Source organism: Lissotriton helveticus, chromosome 6 (assembly GCF_964261635.1).
Source record: "Lissotriton helveticus chromosome 6, aLisHel1.1, whole genome shotgun sequence".
In the NCBI taxonomy this organism is placed as follows: Eukaryota; Metazoa; Chordata; class Amphibia; order Caudata; family Salamandridae; genus Lissotriton; species Lissotriton helveticus.
Genome location: NC_136067.1, coordinates 385,724,775 through 385,747,663, shown reverse-complemented (window position 1 = coordinate 385,747,663; position 22,889 = coordinate 385,724,775). Strand labels below are relative to the sequence as shown.

Sequence of the window (22,889 nt, the reverse complement as noted above, 5' to 3'; positions counted from 1 at the left end):
CAGCTCCAATTCGCAACCAGAGCGTCCGAAGCACCACAGCACAAACAGGGTCCAACACTCGTTTTTCAGGTAGTTTTTTTTAATTATTCTTTCAACACCATCGTGCAGACAAAAGAGGACGGTCGACGCGTTTCGGCGGTTGCCTTAGACTGGACCATATAGATATATATATTGATAGATAGATAGATAAGATAGATGCATACAGTTTCTGTGACAGTATTATAACCGTAATAAAACTGTTACAGAAACCGCTTTTGAGTGCCGCTGCTTTCTTTGGCTATAAATAATTTTTAGGTGGTCTGATCTCAAAGTGAGCACTGGCAACAAGAGCGCGCCAAAACAGAATATATATTTAACATAAGCATACCATTTCAACTTTGGACGTGGTGTCACAAACTCAATCTTTTAAAATAATAAAATAGAGAATCTTTTATATTCAAGGAAATGCCTAAAAAGACCTAGAGACATTTCAGGAATCGTTTGTAAAATAGAAGAACTGGCAAAGTCAAAAGGTTTGCCCATTTTGAGTCAGGACCACAGGACCAAGATATATAAGGAAAAAAAAAGCCAGCTGTGCAGGAACAAAACAAAAAAACAGAAAACAAATTTCTCTCTACACTTTTACTTTTAATGTAAGATGAGTCAGTGTGCGTTTGAAATTTAAAACATTCCCCCATACAAGTGGGGGAATGATACACCAAACAGCCCACAGCGTGAGGTGAGAAAGAAAACTCCTCTGGGTGGAGCTAACGCTCACACTATGCAAAATATAAACATCTGGTGCCAATCGGTCCTGCAGAAAGCTGTGCTGACAAGCCGAATCTTATAAAACCACGTGTTAAGGGAGAACCCTTCACAATGGAACAAGTTCCTGGATAAGGATTTTGGCCATGCAGCTTTCTAAATTGGGTACAAAAAGATCGAGTCTTTGATGAAAAAGGCTACAGTTTCACGAAATGTCACAAAAATATTGGTCATTGGTAAAACAATCACGCAGCCTCGTACATGCATAGCTCTAAAATCTAGAACATGCTTATTGGCTTCCATGAATGTCAGCTAGGTAGTAACAATTCTCTACAATGGTCCCTCTGAATATGACTTTAAAACCATATTTTGCTGTCAAACACAAAGCAAATAAAACCTCAAGCTTTATAAAAACTATCAATAAATACAGATGTGCTACTATAAATAAGGATTCCTAAACCTATTCTTTTGCACTTTTCCTTGGTTTCTTCATATGTCAGTATTATTATTTCTGTTACTTTTACTGTGATATCATTTTGTATTATTCTTTCTGAAAAATCAATAAAAACAATTTGAAATAAAAAAAAGGATTCCTAAACCTCTTGTTACTTAATTCACAAAGCCATTTCGCCTCTAAGCCTATGTTTACGGCCGAAATGGGCTCCAACTGCACACGTAGGGTAGCCACAAAATGATGCCAAGCAGGTTTAAATGTTTTTTCATACAGCAGAGCTACATGCAGTAACTATGCTTCATTATGCAGTAAATCCCATACAAAGAGACAATCAAAACATGATTTTACCCTGTGAAATGCCACTAGTATGTGTGGATATTTACAAGCATCTGATCACTCTGAAATGGTTGATTATCTGCTGTAGAAAATTACTGGAGTTAATCCCCTTCCAGAGTAGGAAGGGGAACAAAACACCCCTAGATTTCATGGGGGTGTATAGGAATTATTTTCTTTAAAGAGATACAAAAAAATGTGAATTTGAAAAGCAAGCTGCCTTTTCCCAAAACGGAGTTCTATTATGTGTGCACTACTGCACAGGGGAAAGAGCAACTGCGAAAAACGTTACAAGACATCCACAGTAGTACAGTAGGATTAATTAGGTTCTCCGGAATCAGTTGATCTACTGCAGTGCCTTAAAAAGAACGTTTTTTACGTCGAGCCTGGGCAGCGCTGCTCTGCGAGGCATGCTGTAGTGAGGTATCGAATAGAAGCTCTGCCCATTTCCCTCCCATCTTTTCAATTGACTCCCGTTACTGTCCTTTCGAAATTGTTGCTTTTGATTGATAAACAGGCTTAGTAGTCCCTCCTTCGTACCGCTTTGTCCGCATTTGTAAACTCCCATAAGGACTAGACTTTTTACTTGTGTTGTTACACAGTCTGGTTTATCTAGTTTGTGACAAAAATGTTCTTTAATGATCTTCCACTATTCCACCCATGACCTGCTTTCCTACAAGACAGCACATCACCCTCTTTTATACTTTTAATAGTAATGGCTGCGGGTCCACTTTAACTATTGCAGCTGCGCGTATTTATTAAATTTGCAGCATTTTTATTCTCTCTCAACTGTGTCCTTGCTTTACCCATGAGATAGTACAATGCAAATTATGAAGTGGCAGCATCTGTAATCTAATCTGTGTATCCCCGTAGTATACCAACTGGCATAGATTTCCAGGTATATTACTCAGAAATCTGTATCTGTGCAGATAAGTATAAGTGGTTTTCGGAGGCGCTAGAGGGCGCACTGCGGGATGGCTGCCTGTTGAGACAGCTCCGCAGGACAGACTTCTGTCCTGCAAGTTTCATCCTCGAAACGGACGACATTTATCTGCAGATTGGCAGCAGATCCAACTGGAGTATGTGGGCTGCAACAGAACGCCTCTGTGACCATATTGTGGGCAGATTCGAGGATAAATCGGCCTCCGAACTCTGGGCACAGCGAGCGGAGCTTCGCAAGATGGCGGCCACTGAACTGCTGGGTGGCCAGGGAGCGAGATAAGCGGTGTTGTGAGGCAGAAGCATTGTAGCGCAAAACCGGGATGGGTATTGTTACCGCCTGCCACTGGAGCATGCAGCGGCATCGGCGGGGGACGTCTGCTGGTGCCAGATGAGATGCGGACACTTGCAGCGGAGAAGTAGATGCCGTGATAACATGGCGGTCCCCTGTGCACTACTATGATCGAACCTATAACCCAGATGGGAGATATTCCAGCTTCTAATGTGTACGCATCCACTCCCCACCTGCAAGGCTGAGACCCCCGCTGGCTGAAGCAGAAGCTCCTTGGTGCTGCTGCGGGCCCCTGCGCACCGCAGCGAGGTCAGGACACATCACGCGAGTGGCTGACGTCTTGTTGATTGATGATTGCTATATTTGATTTTTGAAAATGTCAATAAAAAGATTTTTGTTTAAAAGTATATGTGGTTTTCTTAGTGAATCATATTTTTACTTTCTAGTACCACATTTGTGTTCATTTGGTACATTATACAATTTGCAATCAGAGACAAACTGTTTACACATTCACTACAAGTGATTGATTACAAGATTATATTCCATTGCAACTAAAAACCTACAGAAAACCATTTTATGGTTATTCCAGAGACTAATGAAATTAGGGGCAATTATGGCAACTGTAAAGTGATGCTCTTTTCTGTATCCAATCAGCACATGCATTTCAATATGTGAATGCAACTTTTAAGGGGACAAGCCAACAGGATATCACCTCTTGTTCTCTTTCGAAAACACTTTTATTTAACTTACTTCTGTATTGCTTTTCCGCTGTGCGCTTAAATTCTAAATCATTATCACGCAGAATTAGAATTATGTTGCATTACAAAAAAATTAAAATACCAAAGTAAATCTTGAAATAGGGCTATAAGTCTTCTGATACTGTCAGACCAGCATAACTAACTGCATCTGTAAAAACAAACTAGTCATTATATGTTTTTGTGGCGTTAACATATATCCAAGCTAACCTAAGTGTCAGGCTTCATCACGTCCATTATAGTCTAATTGTACAATAAGTAACTGTATACTGACAACAGTGTATAGTACATCCATTGCCCTTTTGAGGGCTGGATCAGCAATGAAAACTGAAAGCCAAACCGCTGGAACATTTACTGACTTAATGCATACATTATGCAAAACAAAAAGAGGAACTCAGGAAAAATAATATTTTAGATGAGGCCCAAACCAAGTGAAATATATCAATCTGAACGACACATCAGAACTATCACCTCCTTCCTGAAATTCAAGATCCTTCTCAAAGCCCTCTTCCTTGAGCGCTCCTGATCGCAACGTGAATTCCACAATTGACTCGAGGAAAGACAATCTAACTCCTCTTCCTTATACCCCTGATCCTGAAGATCTGTATTGTAACTTTGCTTTTGAATGCTCTTAAGTTGGTAACCTGCAGATGTTTGTCTTTGCCAAAAAAATTGCTCATAACTGTACCTGCTGTGAAGCGCTCTGATACCCTTGGGTCCAGCTAGCGCTATACAAAACTTCTAAATAAATAAATAAATAAATACATTCTGGCATACTGTCTCAAGCCAGGATATGGCATAAGTAGTAACGTTTAAACATTTTTAAAATATACTATAATTCAAGCAGTCTTCAATTGAGTAAAAATTACTCCTGAAACATGGTTTTCTCTCTTCCAAGCTTTTTGGAGAAATATAGCCAAGATCATATAGGAACAATGAACCTACAACAACAAAGACAATATTACTCTTACACACAGTTGCATTTGACGTAGGCAAACCAGAGAAGGGACTTCTAGGTCCTGTCATAATTTAGGTTGAGAGAATTCCAAGTAAAAGGGATCAATCACTCAGCACACACCTCTCTGGCTGGGCTTGTGGTTACGGGAGGGGGTTCCGGCAGTGGGACCATATCGGATATCCTTCCTGGGAGATGTGTGGGTAGGGGAGAATATCAGGGCCTTACCTGATTTACAGCAGCCTTACACCCTCCATACATCCCTATTTGACAAGTATTTGCACATCTGAAAAGGCCCTCACCACGCACATCTCACCTGGTACGTCGCTCCCTGAGTTTAGCCCTTTGGAAGTGCAAGTCATGATGAGGAATTTGGGAGGGGTGCCCCGGATATACCGCTCCCTCGTGAACAATGGTCCAACCACTTTGGCCTCGCTCCGGGCCCGATAGGAGGGATGGCAGGGTCCCTTGGAAGAGGCGGATTGGCGTGACGCCCTTATGGCTTCCAAAACCCTAACGACCTCCTCTAAACTCCGCCTCATTCAACTCTAGTACCTAAATATGGCATCTTACCCCAGCGCGTCTACATAAAGCGTCTGTACACGGTGTGGCCAAGCGCCAGCAGACTTCTATCATATCGGGCCCTAATCTCACCCAGTTCTGGTCTAGTGTGGAATCTGAACTTACCCAGACCTTGGACGGGCGGGTCTCCCCTGATCCCCTATGTCTCCTCCTTGGAGTGTTAGACGGCTTGGATGGTTCTAGGGCAGAGAAGCAATTTCTTGGGACGACAGTCAGGGTGGCCAAATGTGATATTGCGCCTGCCTGGGCACAGGTCAATCCCCCTAGCTTATGAAAATAGCGTTGAGGCTTAGATTGGTGCGCTGCTCAGGAGGAACCCCTATTCGAGGCACGTGGATGCCCAGCGAAATTTCACAGGGTCTGGGGCAAATGGCTAAATCTCTTGAATTAACCCTATTCCACTTAGATTCTCATGTATCCATGTATTGCTTTTCACTTTCGAGGACTCGCCTGAATATTACTACTACGGCTGTGGTTTATAATGCCTTTTGTAGGCAGACTTCGCATTACTTCATAATGTATGTGCTGTCACTGTTTGCTTTTCAAAATAATAACATTTATTATAAAAAGAAATAAAAGGGATGAATTACCCACGTCACTGTATTTAATGTTTCTAGGTGAATGAGAAGGTATGTGGTTCGTAAAAATATGCATGAAAACGAATAAAATTCAGAGTTGGCAATGTTAGAACACCCATGAAAAGAGGCACTTAAACAGGGACAGCTTAACCACCAAGTAAATTTGGTTTACATAATTGTGTACATATAGTAATATTTGCACAAACTGCACTTGGTATATAATTAACATATATAGACATTTTCGCTAAAAAATGTAAGATAAAAGTAACTTTAATAAACAGTTAACTGAACCTTGATATTTTAATTATTAACTGAACGTTTATTAAGTTTATGAATCACAAGTGTCAAACAATAGCCCAACTACTCTGGCTGTGAGATTGGCTACATTTAGCTTTTTTAATTCCCTACATTTAGCTGTTTTAATCCCTGCCCTATTTTACAAAACGGTCCAATAAACACAAAATTCAGAACCACGATCCGACAACAAGCCTGCATGCATGTTCCAATAAAAAATTGTGGGTTGGCATTTCAAAAGCTGTTTTCCCTGCCTCAAAATCTCTTAATCACATGGTACTTACTTTACATTGAGACTTCTGAAGTGGCGATTTTCCCAGTTTAATGAGCATGTTTGCTGTTACAATGGCATTTTCGTGCTAGTACATTAGGGGATCAAAGCCGATGAACACAGAGATCAAAGTATGGTGTTTATTTGCTAAGTGAGTAATATTTAAGTGCACTGAAAATTGAAACACAAAAGACTAAACACAATTAATTAAGTTAGAGAACCAGGAAACTCAAAGGCGTTACCGAAGTCTTTGCAGCCGCTGTCCTTTCGTGCAAGGCGGGTGCCTCATATCTGCCCCTTTACCTATACTTGGTCTAACCTAGGGGTCTCCAACCTTTTCTGTACTGAGAGCTACTTATGTTCAATTAAATACATTGAGAGTTACTAATATTGTTAGTGTTGTATCATTTCAATTTTTATATATGTATATTTATTCAACCAAGCAAAAGCTTTCTGTTCTAGCCATTTGTATATCTGTGCAGTGACATGCTTTAATGAACGTTTATGGATGCCATCACCAAACTTTAAAGGGAACCCCAGCAAATTCAATTGTGGATCTAGCCAGACTACACCCATATCCCCCATTAAGAGCATTAATAAATCACAAATAAGGGCTGACAATAAGTGTCCTTCAAACTTGTGATCCTGACACCTGTTAAAGGAACACAAAGACTAATAAATCTATGTGAAATATGGTTTAGAAACATTCAAAACGTGCACAGAGGAAAGTGCCAAGTTCCTTGTCACAAGTGTCACGCAAGTCAGATACAAAAGCAATAATCAGGCCCACAGGAAAAACCTCCAACTTTGTGAAATTAAGGAAACAATTTGACTGCCCAGAAAAAACAGAGGGCCTCATTTATGAGGCTATGCGTCACTTTTACACCGCCGGTGCGTCACTTTTTAATTTCAAAAGTGTTTTTATTAAGTTTAAGAGCAAAGAAGACAGGCAATGCAATAGATATACAAGAGGCATATATGGCGAGCGAGACAGGCATAAATGTCTTCTCTACGAATTGATAAAAATGCAGATAAATCGTGCCTATATCGAGAAGCGTTGCCTACAGATCGGTTAAGGTGCCATGTAAGAGCTGTAATCGAACAAAACAATACGAAAAACCCAACCTCCCCCCCAACGCCAACCCCCGCCCTCCTCCCCGACCAGTATGCCAGTTGTCCAGAGTCTCCATCATAGCATTGACAGGTTGACATGCATCAAGGCGTACAGGGTCGTGTCTGGTCTCGTGGGTGTTCCGTAAGCCGCAGAATGCGGAGATATTTCGGGAATGTGATTTCGTGAAATTCTCTGGACAGGAGTGACAGAAGCGGTTGCCAGGTTTCTGGAATGAATCAGCAGTATGTGTAAGCGTGGCCTGTATACGTTCCATGCCTAAGGTGAACCACAGTTTGTGTAGCCAGCCAGTGTGAGTGGGTAAGGTGGTCGATCCCCAAAGTGACAGGATGTGTTGTGACGCTGCTTGCATGGCAATGCCCATCTGTTTGTCACGAGGTGATCTCAAGGGAAATGTGAGCGCATTGGGGAGCCCCAGGATTGTGTATGCTGGGAAGCGTGGGATTTCGGTGACAAATGTGGAGTCTATATCAACTAAAACTGCTTTCCAATACCCCTGCAGAGCGCGGCAGTCCCACAGGAGATGGGTCAGGGTGCCTTTCTCGCCACAGCCTCTCCAACACAGCGCGCTTCGAAGAGGGTTACCCTGGTTGAGTCTTGCCAGGGTGAGATGCCAATAGATGGCCAGTTTCACCGCCGATTCCCTGGCACTAGCATTGCGAGTGGTGTGTGCTGCTCTGTAGTGTATGAAACCCCATTCTTTGGGCGAAAGTGTCCTTCCGAGTTCCGATTCCCAGCGTTTCTGTCCCGCCGTCTTAACCGGGTCGGCCTCAGGGGATAACATCTTGTAGAGGTCTGAGATATGGTGTTTATCCGAGTCCTTAGACACCAGCCAGCGCTCGAATGGTGTCATCTGCCGACCGAACAGGGGAGCACAGTCCGGGTGTAAGAGCCAGTGGCGGAGTTGGAAGTATTGGAACATGCGGGGTTTAGTCATTCCGTAGTCTCGCGTGATATCGGCGAGTGGGAGAAATCCCTCCACATCGAAGAGATGGCCGGCCGAGCGGCAGGCCGTATCACGCCACTGTGGAAAGGCGCGAGGATCGGTGCCCGGTGGGAATGCAGGGTTATCAAAGAGAGGGGTGAGTGGGGAAGGGAAGGTCGTCAGGCCCTTCCTGACCGCCACCATGTCCCAGGTTCTCATGATGGTGCGCGTAATAGGGGAGCAAAGGAGGTATCGTGGTCTATGCTGGCGGGCAAGGAACGGGACCTTCCACAGAGACGTCTGAGCCATTGCCCTGTCTTGAAATAGTCACCTCTTCTCGGACTCGGGTATGTACCATTCCACCAAATAGCGGAGTTGTGAGGCCTGAAAGTATTGCAGGAGGTTGGGGATCCCGAGGCCTCCCTCGTCGACACTCCTATGTGCCACCCGTTTGTGTAGCCGTGCGCGTTTCTTTTCCCAGATGAACTGGTGGATAGCGTTTTGTAGGTCTGCAAGCGTGCCTGGTGGCGGCAGTACCGGGAGGGTCTGGAAGATATACAAGATTTTAGGTAAGACGGACATTTTTACTGCCGCTATGCGGCCCAGCAAAGAGAGGGGTTGTTTCGACCAACGCGTGAGGTCGGCTCGGATTTGGGAGGACAACGTTTTATAGTTAAGGGCCACTGTTGAGTCCGTGGAGGAGGTAAGAGTGATCCCTAGATACGGGAGCTGTGCGAAAGTCCGTAGGTCGCAGCCAAAGTCAGGTGGTGGGGCATTGGGACGGGCGTAGCTGCCCAGAGGCAATATCAAGGATTTCCCCCGGTTGATTTTGAAGCCAGACACCGCTCCAAAGCTCTCCAGTTCCTCCAGGAAAGCAGGTATCGAGCCGGACGGTCGGTCTAAAGCAGCGATAATATCATCGGCATAAAGCCCCACCACGTGGGGTTCACGGCCGAAGGAGACGCCCGTGATGCGAGGATTGTCTCGAATTTTCTGTGCCAAGGGTTCCACGTATAGGGCGAATAGAAGGGGCGAGAGAGGGCACCCCTGGCGTGTGCCCCGCTGTATCTCGAAGGGGTCCGATTTAAGGCCACCTAGTCTGACCCGAGCCATGAGGCGATGGTAGCAACTTGTGATCCAAGCCTGGAATCGGTCGCCCAGGTGGTATCGCCGCAGGACAGCTTGCAAGTAGGTCCAGTCGACGCGGTCGAATGCCTTCTCCGCGTCTATGGCCAGTAATGTCGAATCCGAGTTCTGAAAGTGAGTTTTGTCCACGAGGTGTAGTAACCGCTTAGTATTATCGCTGCATTTGCGGTTCAGGACGAAACCAGATTGGTCCGGCTCGAGGATGCCCAGGAGGCAAGGACCCAAACGGGCCGCTAATACCCCCGTAAATAGTTTCAGGTCTAAGTTAAGTAAGGAGATGGGACGGAACGCAGAGCAATGTGTCGGGGGCTTGCCCGGTTTGGGCAGCACCACTATGTCAGCCGCCAGCCTGTCCGGTGGTATGGAGCTTGGACCCTCAAAGGAGTTAAACAGCCGCGCGAGTACTGGAGCCAGTATGTGGCCGAAGGTTTTATAAAAACCCGACGAGAAGCCATCAGGGCCTGGTGATTTAAGCGGGCGGAAGCGGACGATGGCAGTGAGGACTTCGTCAGTACGAATAGGAGTGTCTAGGGCTTCTGTTGTTGCTGAGCATAGTGGCGTGATGTCGGCCGATTGCAAATACGCGTCAATAGCCGTCGGCGACACTCTGTCCTCGCTGTACAGGGAAGCATAAAAGGAACGGAAAGCGGAAGCTACCTGTGCATCTTCGGCAATAGCGTCACCGGAGTCGTCCAGGAGCGTGGTGATCCTTGAGCGCTGAATCTTGGCCTTTAAGGCGCTGGCCAGGAGTCGTCCGGTGCGGTTGCCCCCCACATAGTACGTGTGGCGGAGACGAAGAGCGGCAAGCTCCGCTCTGTCAGTGTCGAGGCTGGCCAGTTGAGCTCTGGCAGCCTTCAACTGGCGCCAGATTCTTGGGGCGCATGTGCGGCTATGAACCCTTTCCAACTCCGCCACTTTAGTTGTGAGGTCAGCCCTCTTTTCTTTACGAACCTTGGTATCAGCGGCAGCAATGGCTATCAGTTCCCCCCTCACCACGGCCTTTAAGGCCCCCCAAAGGGACGAGATCGAGACTGCAGGGGTGTCGTTAGTGGCCAGATAGTCTGAAATGCATTTATGAAGTTGTTGGACAACGGCTGGTCTCTGTAAAAGGGGTTCGTTGAGCCTCCACGAGCCAGGAGTGCGCAGTGATTTAGGGACCCCGAGTGTCAACTCCACCGCGTCATGGTCAGAGAGGGCCGCTGGGACAATGGAAACCTCGGTGATGTGAGTACCTAATTCCGAGGAACCTAAGAAGTGATCTAGACGCGCATAAGTGTGATGTACATGGGAATAGAATGTGTAGCGCGCTGCGTTGGGGTGCGTCGTCCTCCAGAGATCTAAGAGGTCCCTTTCCTGTAACCAGGCTCTGCCTGCCTCTGAAAGCGCGCCAGTATCACCATAGCGGTGCCCGGATCTATCCTTATTCGTATCCATGACAAGATTGAGGTCCCCCCCAATGAGCAGCTGAGAGTGAGGTGACTGTAGTGCTTCGGAGAGTGCAGTTTTCAGGAAGGGCTCCTGACTCGTGTTGGGAGCGTAGATGGAACCTATCGTAAATGCGTTAGCACCTATCAAGAAGGTGTGGGCCAAAAGGCGTCCCTTGATCTCCCCTGTCTTGGCTCCCACCCGGCCCCGGAAACGTCGGGACACAAGAATGGCCACCCCTGCTGCCTTGGACGGGAGAGAAGAGAAGTATTGCTGGGGAAAGGCTCGGGAGCGCATCCTGTGCCAGTCTTTAGCCAGGAGGTGGGTTTCTTGCAACAATCATATGTCAGCAGCAGAATTTTCCAAGTAGGAGATGACTGCCCTCCGTTTAATCGGGTTGTTGAGGCCTTTTACATTGGGAGACAGTACTTTGAGTGCATCAGTCATCATGTGTGAGTGTGGAGACAACCGAGCATGGCAGCGTCGGACGCTGTTGCGTATGAAAGATTATAGGTAACATTTGAACCCTGTAGAAATCCCTTTGGCATACTGGTCCCCACCCTCCCCACAACACAGTTCCCCCCCACGTCTCCCATCCCCAACCATCCCCAAGGGGCCACCCTAACCCCAGCAGATTGGTCCTCCCCAGATCCAACAGAGTCCCCATCCTCCCTCTCGTGGACCCCCCCCTCCCAGAATACCCCCCCCCCCCCCAACTAGAACAATTCAAAGTCTCGGGCCTACTTGTGTAAGACACAGGTCCGTAGGAAGTCAATGGAAAGGGTACCATGGCAGCAGCCGATTCGGCGGCCCCCCGGCCAGTCACCCCAGTGAGACACAGTTTGAAAGAGAGAAATCCCCCCAAGATGACATTGTCTTACAGATCAGTCGCCGTGTTGTCCGCCACTTCTTGCACAGCCGCCTCACGTTCTTGAGCAACTGTCGCCGGGTCCAGTTTTGGGATGGGTCTCAGGGGTCGTCTCCGACGACTGTCTGCCATCCGTCCCCTGTGCGTCGGGACGGATCATCCTGTGATCTGTGTGGGGAAGTGTCTCTAGAACCAGATCCCTCCGGCAAATCAATGTCCAGCAGAGCGCAAGTATCACGGAGCGACCTGAGCTGATGAAGGGAGCCTTTCCATTTAAAGATCAGGCGGAACAGGTGGCCCCAGGAATAGGGTACTCCATTGTCTCTCAGGAAGTTAGTTGCAATCCGGAAGGATTTGCGTTTCTGCAGGGTGATAGTGGAAAGGTCTTGGAAAAGAGCCACGGGCTGGTCCCGGAAGCGGACAGGCTGTGCTCTCCGGGCCTCCCGGAGAATGCGTTCTTTCAGAGGAAAGTCTGGGAGGAAGGCCAGGATGTCCGGCAGAGGTGCCGGCGCTCGGCGCGCCACGCCAACCCTGTGAGCTCTGTCAATCCGAATCGCAAAATCTCGAGGTTCACCCAGGATCTCCCGGAACAAGTCCTGCAGGTATTCGACCAGATTGTCCTTCTCGGCTTGCAGCGGGACTCCGCGGACCCGTATGTTGTTCCGCCTGGAACGGTTCTCCAAGTCTTCCGAGTGCGATTGTAAGTCCACTTGGTGATCTTGAAGCCTAAGGATCTCCTGTTGCAGCCTCTCCACTTCCATGCTGCGGGATTGGTCCGCCTCCTCCAACGAAGCCACACGCTCGCCCAGGCCGTCTATGTCGCGGCGCATTTCCCGCTGTTCTCCGGCCAGCTCTTGTTTCAGGGTTTGAAAGTCCTCCCTCAGAGGGAAGCTAAGAAGGCCTTGGTGATGGGGGCGTTTTCATCTTCCTGTGCCTGGGGGCTCGCCGGGGGTTTCGGGGATGTCATTGTCTGGGCTTTCTCCCCTTTCGGCGCATTTTTGTGCAGGAGGTCCACTATATTCCGATTCCCTTTGCGATTAGAATGAGCCATGGCGTCCGGGCAGAGGGCTGTGGATCCGGGTTTGGGGAGCTGCAGGGGTCAGGCAGGCGTCCTCTCGGTGGTGAGGAGGTGTAGAGTCTTCGACGACTGGCGGGCGTTCCGGGATCGTCGTGGGGCCGGTGCTGGGGGTAAGACGTGGCGTTCAGGCAATAGGGCAGCCAGAGCTCCTTAGGCGGAGGGCCGTGCACAGATGGAATGTCCGTGGGGGGGACCGTGCAGGGTACCCCGGGCAGGCGTTCCTGTGGGTAAGGGCAGGTCACCCCGGGCGTCAGGGCCGGCTCTTGCAGTGTAGCAAGGCGAGGAGAGGAGCGCAAGGTCGCCGGTGTGGGGGTGCATATGCCCCTCCGGGGCCAAGAAATCCCGCCAGGTGGAGCCCCCAACGCGCAGCAGTGATCGTGGGCGCCAAAAACTTTAGTGCACCTCAAATGCTCCTGGACAGGCCTCAAGCCATGGGGTGGTGTAATAGGCCGGCTACCCGCCAGGCGCCGTGGTCTTGGGCGCAATCAAGCTCCTGAAATGCCGCTTACGCTGCTCACCTCGGCCGGGCAGATCCGCTCTTGGGCGCGTGCAGGCGCGTTCTTCTTTAATGTGGGCTGCGAGGCCTCCACGTCGGAGCGGGGTCTCGTGAGGGCCGGGCGCCGGCTGCAGGCCCCCGTGTGGGCGAGACTGAGGCAGGACGGGGGTCGCTGGCGCTGACGCTGAGGGAGGCTCGAGAAGTCTCTGTTGTGGGCACAGCCCGGGTCTGTCCTTCGCTTGTGCCGGGAGCGCCCGGGGTTTCCGGTCTGATGCGGCTCTGTGGGACAACGGCAAGCCTGCGCCGGGGGACTCAGGTGCAGCGTCCCTTTGGCGGGGGAGCAGGCCGCTGTGGGTTGCGCCCCGGTCCTGGGGCGGATATGTCCGGCTATGCTGTCACCAGCGAAGGGCCGGGGCGGGGTGCGGGCTATTAGCGCCCGGTGTGCTGTGCGTCGCTGCTCTGGTCGGGTCCGCGTTCGGCGGACGGGGCCCCGCCCGCCTCCCGTGTAGGCCCACGCCGGGGATTAAAGTTGCGGGAAGCCCTCTGGTGGTGCGCGCGGTGTCCGGGGGTACAGCCGTCCGATGTCCGCTGGCAGGTCGCCGCCGGGAGCCAGGCGCGTCTCACCTCTGTCCGCGCTCAGCGCCGTGGGCTCGCAGGCTGGCTCTCTGTCAGGGAGCTCCAACGGGCAGCATCAATCCCTCGCCGCCATTACCCCGCTCTCACCGGCGGCAGGCACAGCGGGCTGTAGGCGGTCGCTGCTCTGTAGAGACACGGCAGGGAGCGCTCCGTGGTGGTGAGTTGCTTCGGGGGGAAATTTGAGCAAGTTGAAGGGGGGTTTTAGCTAATAATACCGTGCAATGGGGCTCAGGGCCGGGTAGCCACACGAAGCACGTCCTTTCAGGCCGCCATCTTGGCCACGCCCCTCGGTGCGTCACTTTTTGTGACGCACCAGTGGTGTAAAAAATGCGCCTTGTTGCGCCATATTTACAAAGTGACGCATCTACGTAGATGCGTCACTTTGTAAACCCCTACTCCACATTATACCTACGCCAAGTATAATGTATGCAAGGGGGGCGTTTTGACGCAAGAAAGGGTCGTAGAAGTGACGCAGTGAAATCTATGATATTTCACTGCGCCACTTCTAAGACACAAATGCGTCAATTTCTTACGCCTGCCTCACAGCAGGCGTAAGACTGACGCAGGGCCTTTCACATGGGGCTTGCCCCATGTGAAAGGATACATTGATGGAGTTGCGTCACTTTTGTGACACACTCCAGCAATGCGTCACTTTTGCGCCATACAGACACGTCAGAAATACTGAAGTATCTGTAACTCCTTGCGCAATGATGCGTCATACTGTAAATATGACCCATCATTGGTTTCGCAAGGAGGGCGCAGTGAAAAGTGACGCATCGCTGTATTCACGCAGCGATGCGTCACTTTTCATAAATGAGCCCCAGAGAACCTGAGATAATCGGTGCAAACAGGAATAATTCCGCATTACATGAATTGAACCAAACCTCACGGCGGTGCGGCGATGTAACCCAGTAATTACCGTCCCCATAGTACAGGTATTTCAGGGTGCAGTATAGTGCACTGCTCTCACAACGTGAAAGTCTCCGCTGGCCCTCCCCCTGAATTCCAGCATCATTAAAGGTCGGGTAGAGAGGCATACACAGCTGGGTGGGACATCCAGACGTTGCTCTTTTAATTTCTCAGACTTTGCACGAGGAGAAAACCCCATTCATATTATGCACAACTTAGAATCAAACAATCCAGCTAAGATAAAAACAGTTGATTCTTCAAAGATACATTAACAAAGGTACGTTAGTCCCCGATGAAATACCATCACAACATGTCTTACAGACATTCATTAACACTGCAAATATATCCCGCAAGGGCCTGCTCAGGTGCTAACAGAACACATTCCCCGAGGGGCACCTGGGAACACAGATCAGATCGTAACTGTAAGAATGCACGCTTTTCCTCTGCCCACAGCAGCTCAACAGAAGTTTGTGCCAAAACACGCAGACCAATGTACTCTACCAGGAAACCGCATCACGCAGCATGTAGCCTGGTGTGATCTAAATGAATTCATCAGATACAGGCCACTCAGTACAGGGCAGAAAGGTCCAGGGCCAACAGCAGGTCAGTTCCCCCTCCTGCCATCCCGTTGCCCCAAATGTACACACCCCACCAACGGGAAAGGAAACCATGAAATATTTCAGTTTTGGTTCACATGTGCTTACCAATTTCTGTTGCTTAGGAGTGGGTGGGTAATTTATTCACGCTGATATGATGCAGCCCCAGCCACTGGCTGATCCCGATGATGTCAAATTGCGTCCCACCATTAGCAGTCTCCTGCTTGTGGCATGAATAAGGGCGCACCTCTGCTACGCACCAGTGGCCAGATTACGCATTGTCATTGCGCTGTGCGCACCATTGAAAAGGTGCACCGGGCGCAAACAATGACAATGCGCCCTATTACGATGTATGCGCTACCCCCAGGGTAGCCAGGAGCTCTGGCTGCCCTGAGGGCAGCACATTCATGTGAAAACACGAAGCTGGCACCTGCTCCGTGTTTTCAAAGTGCAGGTGGCAACTTGCCTGCACTTATCCCCTTGCAGGCGGATGGAGTCAACGACTGCACCTGCCTGCAAAGTGATGTCTGGGGGCCCATAGGACCCCTTTTCTGCCCTTCAGCGGGCTGCTCTCAGGGGGCGCACTCACAGTGCGCCACCTAGAATGCCGCTGACTGCGTGACCCGCAGGGGAGCATGGGCAAAGCAGCGCTTTAGTGCCACTAGTCGCAGCGCCCCTGTACATGAGAGGGTGGGCGGAGTAAGGTGAAGCTGGCTCCTGGCCCTCCCCGCGGTCACCGGACGCTGGCTGAAGGGGGCGGGTTCACCTGTTGGGAGGGCGTACCCCTCCCCTATTTAACTCCAGCGCGCCCCCGGCCAGGCCTCTTTGTCCTGCCCGCCCGCGGCACAAGCGCTGTTCCCTCCCTGTCCCTGACCCAGCTGCTTGTGCGGCGGGCAATGGATAGAATGTTGTAATTTTCTTTTTTGTGTTGCAGGCGGAGTTACAGGGCGATCTGGAGGCAGACGGGTACAGTAAGGGTACCTCTGCGGCAGAAGGGTACAGTAAGGGTACCTCTGCATGGCACAGTAAGGGTGTCAGAGCCAAGGACCAGGAGCCAAAGAAGGTCCCTGGAAACCGCGACGGCGCCCCGTTAGTCCTTCGGGCGGTCGGGGGGCCTGAACTGACCGGGGGTGTGCCACACCGCTCCGCCCTGACAGGGGGGGCGGGAGTATAACGAGGATGGCAATGTGCTGCACCGTTTGAGCATCAACTCACCGTGCAAGACGGCTCTTTAGGCATGCGGGACAGCGAGGGGCTGCCTGCTTTGGATCGCCCGTAAGATGACCCACCTAATCATCATACATATGTGCTGTATGAAAATAAACCTGCAACAGTTCTTTCCCATAACCACGTGTCTAGAGTATCATTTGGGTTGGGATTGTGTGGTGTGTGAACAGGGGGAGCGAATGACGGTGTGGGCACTAGGTGGTGCACTGTGCGTGTACCCCTGAGAGCTTTTTTGCCTCTGCGCCCGTGTCTAATATGGTGCGGGCAGAGAAGTAAAGGAATTCCCTCATTTGCATAGGGCAGGCCCCTATGCAAATGAGGGAAATACACCCTGAAGGTAGCGCTGGCGCTTTAAGTCCACCAACGCTATTGGTATTATTGCAGGGGAGGCACAAGCATTCCCCCCCCCCCCCCCTTCTGGAATACCAAAGTGCCCCGGGGGCGCACAAAGCAGGTGCAAATGCTCCTTGCGCCCCTGGGGCCCTTACTGTAATACGGCCCACTTGCACCAGCACATTATCGCATTAAGACCTGGAAACTTATAATATAGCTCTAAGAAATGCTTAAAACAGTTAATCTCTTCAGTATATACAATTCTAAGACATGTTTTAAGAAATGAATCATAAGTCGAATATTATTCATGCAAAATAGAGGAGCTTCAATTGGAAATGTGTCTGGGCAAGTTTACAGTCGGGAGACAGCAGTTTACCCTTTCCCCTATTGTTTTGAACTTGGCAACCGAATGTGTAACCTTAGAAACGTGTGTAAAATCAGTGAAGCAACGGGGCTCCCACATCAATCACAAGTGCAGTGCTATTAATGAACACTTAAACACCCGAGAAAGCATTTCCGTGTCCTTACAGAACAGGCAAGAAATGACTCTTCACCAACGTGCAGCGTCGCTGCCTTATCGCTATCGTTTGTGCAAACTACAACCATGTTGCATACACGTTATTGTAAAATGTAACTTCTGCTTCCCAACAGAGTATGAACTTTAGGAAACTCCGATCACACCTTGCCTCGGGCCACATAAGTACGACAAAAGCAAAATATATGTACTAATGTAAAATCAGCACGTTTGCTTACAACAAAATTAAAGCAGACATCCATTTGTCATGTATAGAGGAACTCCAGGTACTATTTAGATTAAGTAAATGTTTTCTAGACAAAATCAAACTATATTTTTAGCAGCATATGTCATATAACAATGAGAAACTATTACATTTAAACAATTTAAACAATAAAAAACACATTTCATATTTTAAAATAGTATTTTTTTATCTATCAGGTATAATAGCCATAAAACAAAATGTTAAAAAGAACAGTCAAACAATCAGTAGAGTTACTATGTTATTAATTGCACGTTTTATCCTGTACTCCTACTATACACTGTAAGCATTCGTACATTCCTTGCTCAAAATAAAACAATGATCAAAAAGCCGGCAAAATAACACCTTCATTAATAGACCACTCTTAGTTTGCTGTTGTGTGCCCCTACGAGTGGTTAACCATGCAGACCAGATATACAGTGCTACAATGTAATATGCTGGAGGCTGATCCTATAACAAAGCTCAAGTGTGTCAGTGAATTACATGACATTATATGTCTTGAGTACTGGGAATAACTACTTTCTACAGGCAACCAACATCTTTGTGCAAAAATTGATAAAATCTAAAAAAAGAATTCCCCACCACACCACCCGCAGTGTAGTCACAAGAGCTACTGCTGGAGTTAGTCTTATCCCACTTAGCACTTTAGGCTCTCATTGGAAGGGTTCCTAGCCTGAACTTGACCAACAAAGCGTGTTGTGCTTCTGGTGGGATCCAGTCTGGTTTGGATTCAAGAACCATATTCCCTTTAAAAATAGATGCATATCAGGGAGTCGTATCAGGATATATGTAAAGCTTTCCTATGCTCTGTTTACCAAAAATCCTCCTTAGACGAGTCAGCTGTGTTGGATGTAATTAATGGTGGGTTGCTGCAGAACTGACTGAATCCCAGCTCCTCCAAGAGTGTTCTTTACCTGTGACATGTTGACTTGCAGTATCTACGTCATAGGATGCCACCTCAGTCATCGAACTGCGGTACGCTCCAGCCTGAGAATTCATATGTATCTTGACCTAACATACGAAGGTGCAGAGGGCAATAGCATAGCTATTGGTTTAATATCAAGTTCCAAATACAATGGTACACGAGGGGTGCTAGGTCCCAGATGTAGCAAAAATCTTAGAAAATGTTTTTAAATATTCTGCAAGCCCCTTACCTCAATGCACCTCTAAAGTCGGGTACCTTAATGACTGCTGCTATTGCCTTTAACATATACACTAAAAGAATAGCGCTGAGCAGCTGGCGATCGAACTTCTGTTTGAATTTCAGAAACACAGGAGCAATTTACCTCAGTGTAGCGGCAGCTTTAACCCCGTGTCAGCTTATAGTTGAAACGGCTTTAGCATTGACGAGGATGTAGTCAATCTGGCGACGAGGATGTAGTCAATCTGGCTAGACCCGTTTCCTGACTTGTAGATCTTGCTGTATGGACCATAAAGAAGGCGCAAGCCACAACCCAGCAACAATTATTCTCCCCATCCTGTATTTCGACCTTCTGACTGGAGGATCCTCTATGCTAGTTCTTCACCAATGGTTGATTTTTCTAGCATTTATTTGGTGGGAGAGGTGGTATATGACATTTTTCAAACATTTAAACATAGTTGGGGTTATGGTTCAATACACGGCATTACAGGTATATGCTTTTACCTGAAACATGCAACCCACACTCCTTAAAGTCCTTCCATTGTTTACAATTTCTAGCAAACACCAATTTGTAACCACAAGCTGGATACTATCAGGCATGTGCATCAATGAACCTTGACGTGCTCAAAATCATTAAATACTGCAGCTCGATGGATCAAGAGATCATCGGCATCCCTAATTTGTGATTATGTGCACTCTCAGATGTATTGTAGCAAGCATTGATAGTTGACACCGGAAGTCTCGGCTACTGAACCTAAATGACATTTTCAACCACTTTACATGACCTCAATGAAAGCTAAGTTCTTCAAGAAGCAGAAGTGCAATGTCAGAGGCTTTTCTGACCAAAAGCAACGTTACATAAAGGCCTTACTAGCCCATAAGAAGAAAACATTAATGCAGCACAATTTATAATAGAAACTCTCTATGTCACTAACAGGTTGTTCTACTAATTATTTTGCTTGATCGTGTCAAAATCTGATGCAATTCAGCCTTACCTGTGCATGTGTTCCACCCCCACTATAACCATGATGTAGTATGAAATTCCACTTTGAAGCAGAAAATGTAAGGCATACCTAGAAAAACCAAGAGACAACACTTAGGCTTTGTGGCTTATTCTTTGTCACCAGAATTATTCGGATAGCTTAAGCTTGAAAGTGCAAATGCAGATGGAGAAGTCAAACAGGTTTATGAATTAGTGAAAAAGTCTAAGGAAAGACCAAAACAAATTTTGCATGAAGAGAGATTATTCTCATTGACACTCCATTCACTTTGAAATGTTAAATAACTGACAAAATACACTGGATCTTGCAAACAAATTGTTTTAGACTCTGTATTGTGTTAGATTGTGAGTCAGTGGCTCGTCCTCTTGAAAGGATTAAGTAAAACGTAGGCCTGGAAGGTGAACTCTGCTCCATTCATGGAGTTTGCGGAGCATAGTTTTTTTCTCGCTCGCCAATGTTAAGTTGTAATGCTAGACCGCGTCCTAGCAATGTCTCTCAAAGTGGGTGGTTGCGGATAGTCGCGACCGCTCACGTTGAGAAACCTTCTGTTCACGTTGAGAAAGGTGTCTCTTGAGTAGAACATCTATTCTAGAAGCAGAAAGAAGCCGTGCCCTCTTGCGCTGCTAATGATGCAGTTGTGCTGATTTTCCAGCGTGGGACAAACACCCAGTGCTAAAAATCTGCACGAACGTCACAACCGAACTCACTCCGTCGCTTGCAGAACTCCACGTAGCGCAGCAGTTTTGTGAACTCGTCCTAGGCCAAGTAGGGAGTATAAAGTGGGTAAAAAGAAAGCCAGCCCTTGTGAAGAAACATTTACTTAGTGCAGGAGCAGGTGGGTGGGGGTCAGGGAGTTTCCAACCCCAACTATTTGTAAGGGAGAGTATGTGGCGGCCATTAGGGTCATAAAGTCAAGATGGCAGTCAAATCCGGCCAGTTCAGAATTGCTATCGGAGTTCTGCTCCTCCTTCTCTGTGCCCTGGCTCACTGAAGAAGTAGGCCCAGGCAGCATTCTTCTACAATTTCTGTCTGAGTAGCTAGTGATTTACTTAATTAAGGGAAGGCTGGGAGGAAGGTTAGAGGAGACCAGGGCAGATAATTCTTGAGCACACACTCCTCTTAGCATCACCACCGGTGCAGAAAGCAAACAGTTCCAGCCTGATAGGCCTTGTGCAGGATCCTCAGCACAAGGTGAAAGCAGTGGCAAAGTAAGTGGAGCTGAGGCACTTACCACTCAGCATCTCGTACCTGCAAGACGCCACAAACCCCCAGCTTCAGCCATCAAGCACACAGATTCTAATTACAAGAATGACAAATTCCTCGAAATGCATATTGTGGCTGCTTGCATACCATAAATGGAGGAGGATCAGATGGAATCAAAGATACAGATCAACCCATGGCTTTAATAGGAATGAATGAACATTAGAATGCATCTTCCAAGAATGAGGCATCACTATAGAAAAATTCCACAACTGGTATATAGGAACCAAAGTTATCTTAAGTAGCATTACAGTGACACTGCAGCTATTACTCCAAATCCCATTTGACTGGGATGAGAACTGGTTCTACTTCTGTTTAACACAAAGCTCTCCAAAAATGTGAAATCTATTGAGCACATTTATCATAGACAATAGTGTGAGACAAACCATGAAGGTGAAAAATATCATTCAAAAACATATGCCCATTTCTGCAGCTGTGCCACGACCCTCAGTGTGTCTTGAAGGAGAGCGAGGCTAATCCCATCTTTTCCCAAAGAGGCGGAACCACTTCCTGCTTTAGTATCCAGAAGAGCACCAGTTTTGAAAAGATGAAGGGGAGCAAGCACTGAGAAAGACATCACAACACTTGTTTTCAGCAAGATGGTAGTTAGAAGACCTGGACAGGACTCTCTAAGGTACAGAATGGCACTGTGTTGCTGTGGCACACTAAGCCTCACTGTCAAGAAGGAAACTACAGAAGACAATGCGTATTGGACAACTGAGTGTACTTTAATGCTGCTGTGACTGGCTGTTTCCTCCGAGATTGGGTAGCCACAGAGCGGGACAATAAACTATGATTTGCCACCTTCTGAGCGGACAGTTGGTTAGCTCTCACTAGACTGAAGGCATGTACTCTGTGTGTTTGCCTGCATAGATTGCCAAGTTTCTTCTTGAGCCAAGAGATGCTGTTGTGCCGGGGAGACTCGAATTGGTCAAAATGTCTTAGTCAGCCACAAAATACCGAAAAATTCCAAGATGGCAGATTTTCCAATCACAGACATATCGGCGTGACAATAAGAAAAACATGATGAACTAGATACTATCCTGGAAACAACTGGAATGACCAATTTTTTTTAAATGGCCCCTTCTACAGGGTCACCCCTAAACATTTTGCCTTCCTCCTACTTTTTGCTGAATTCGTTTTTGCTTGCCTTAGGACTCTGTGCACTTTACCACTGCTAATAAGTACTAACGTCCTTGTGCTCTCTTCCCTAAACATGGTAATATTGGTTCAAACTCAACTGGCATATTTAATTTAACTATATGCCACTGGTAAAGTGGTACTCCCTGTACCCATTGCCTGTAAATCACATGCTATTAGTGATACTGCCACCCTTTTAAGTATCCCTTTAACCATGTCTCAGGCCTGCCATTGCACAACCTGTGTGTGCAGTTGACACTGCCATTTCGACCTTGTAAATAAACGTCTTGCCAGGCTCCAAACCTTCCCTTTTTAGGGCTCGGGCCTACATCACCACGAAGTGGGGCGGGGCTTCCGAGCTCTTATGGAGTAGAAAAAAAAAAGAATTCTAAAAGGGGTCCGGGCTGCCACATTCCAGAAAGCGCGCGGTTTTTGCGTGTGGTATTTTGCCATGTGCATGGTAATTGGTCCAGGCAAGGCTGTGTTTAAGTAAGGCAGCACGCCATAGGGCTTAGGAATTTGTCAATGTTCACTTCCTGCATAAAGTGTTCGGACACGCGCAGAAGAATACATAAATCCTCAATTACCAGCTGTCCGAGGTGC

General features: G+C 47.8%; 1 protein-coding gene across 1 annotated transcript in view; it reads right to left on the bottom strand.

Moving 5' to 3' along the window:
• The window catches only part of MBOAT2 (membrane bound glycerophospholipid O-acyltransferase 2), a 907,083-nt gene that overhangs the window by 588,659 nt on the left and 295,535 nt on the right, over nt 1–22,889 (bottom strand). The window contains exon 3 of the mRNA XM_078647832.1: nt 19,881–19,958. Coding sequence (XP_078503958.1) covers nt 19,881–19,958 — 78 coding nt within the window. The remainder of the gene's footprint in view (nt 1–19,880; nt 19,959–22,889) is intronic.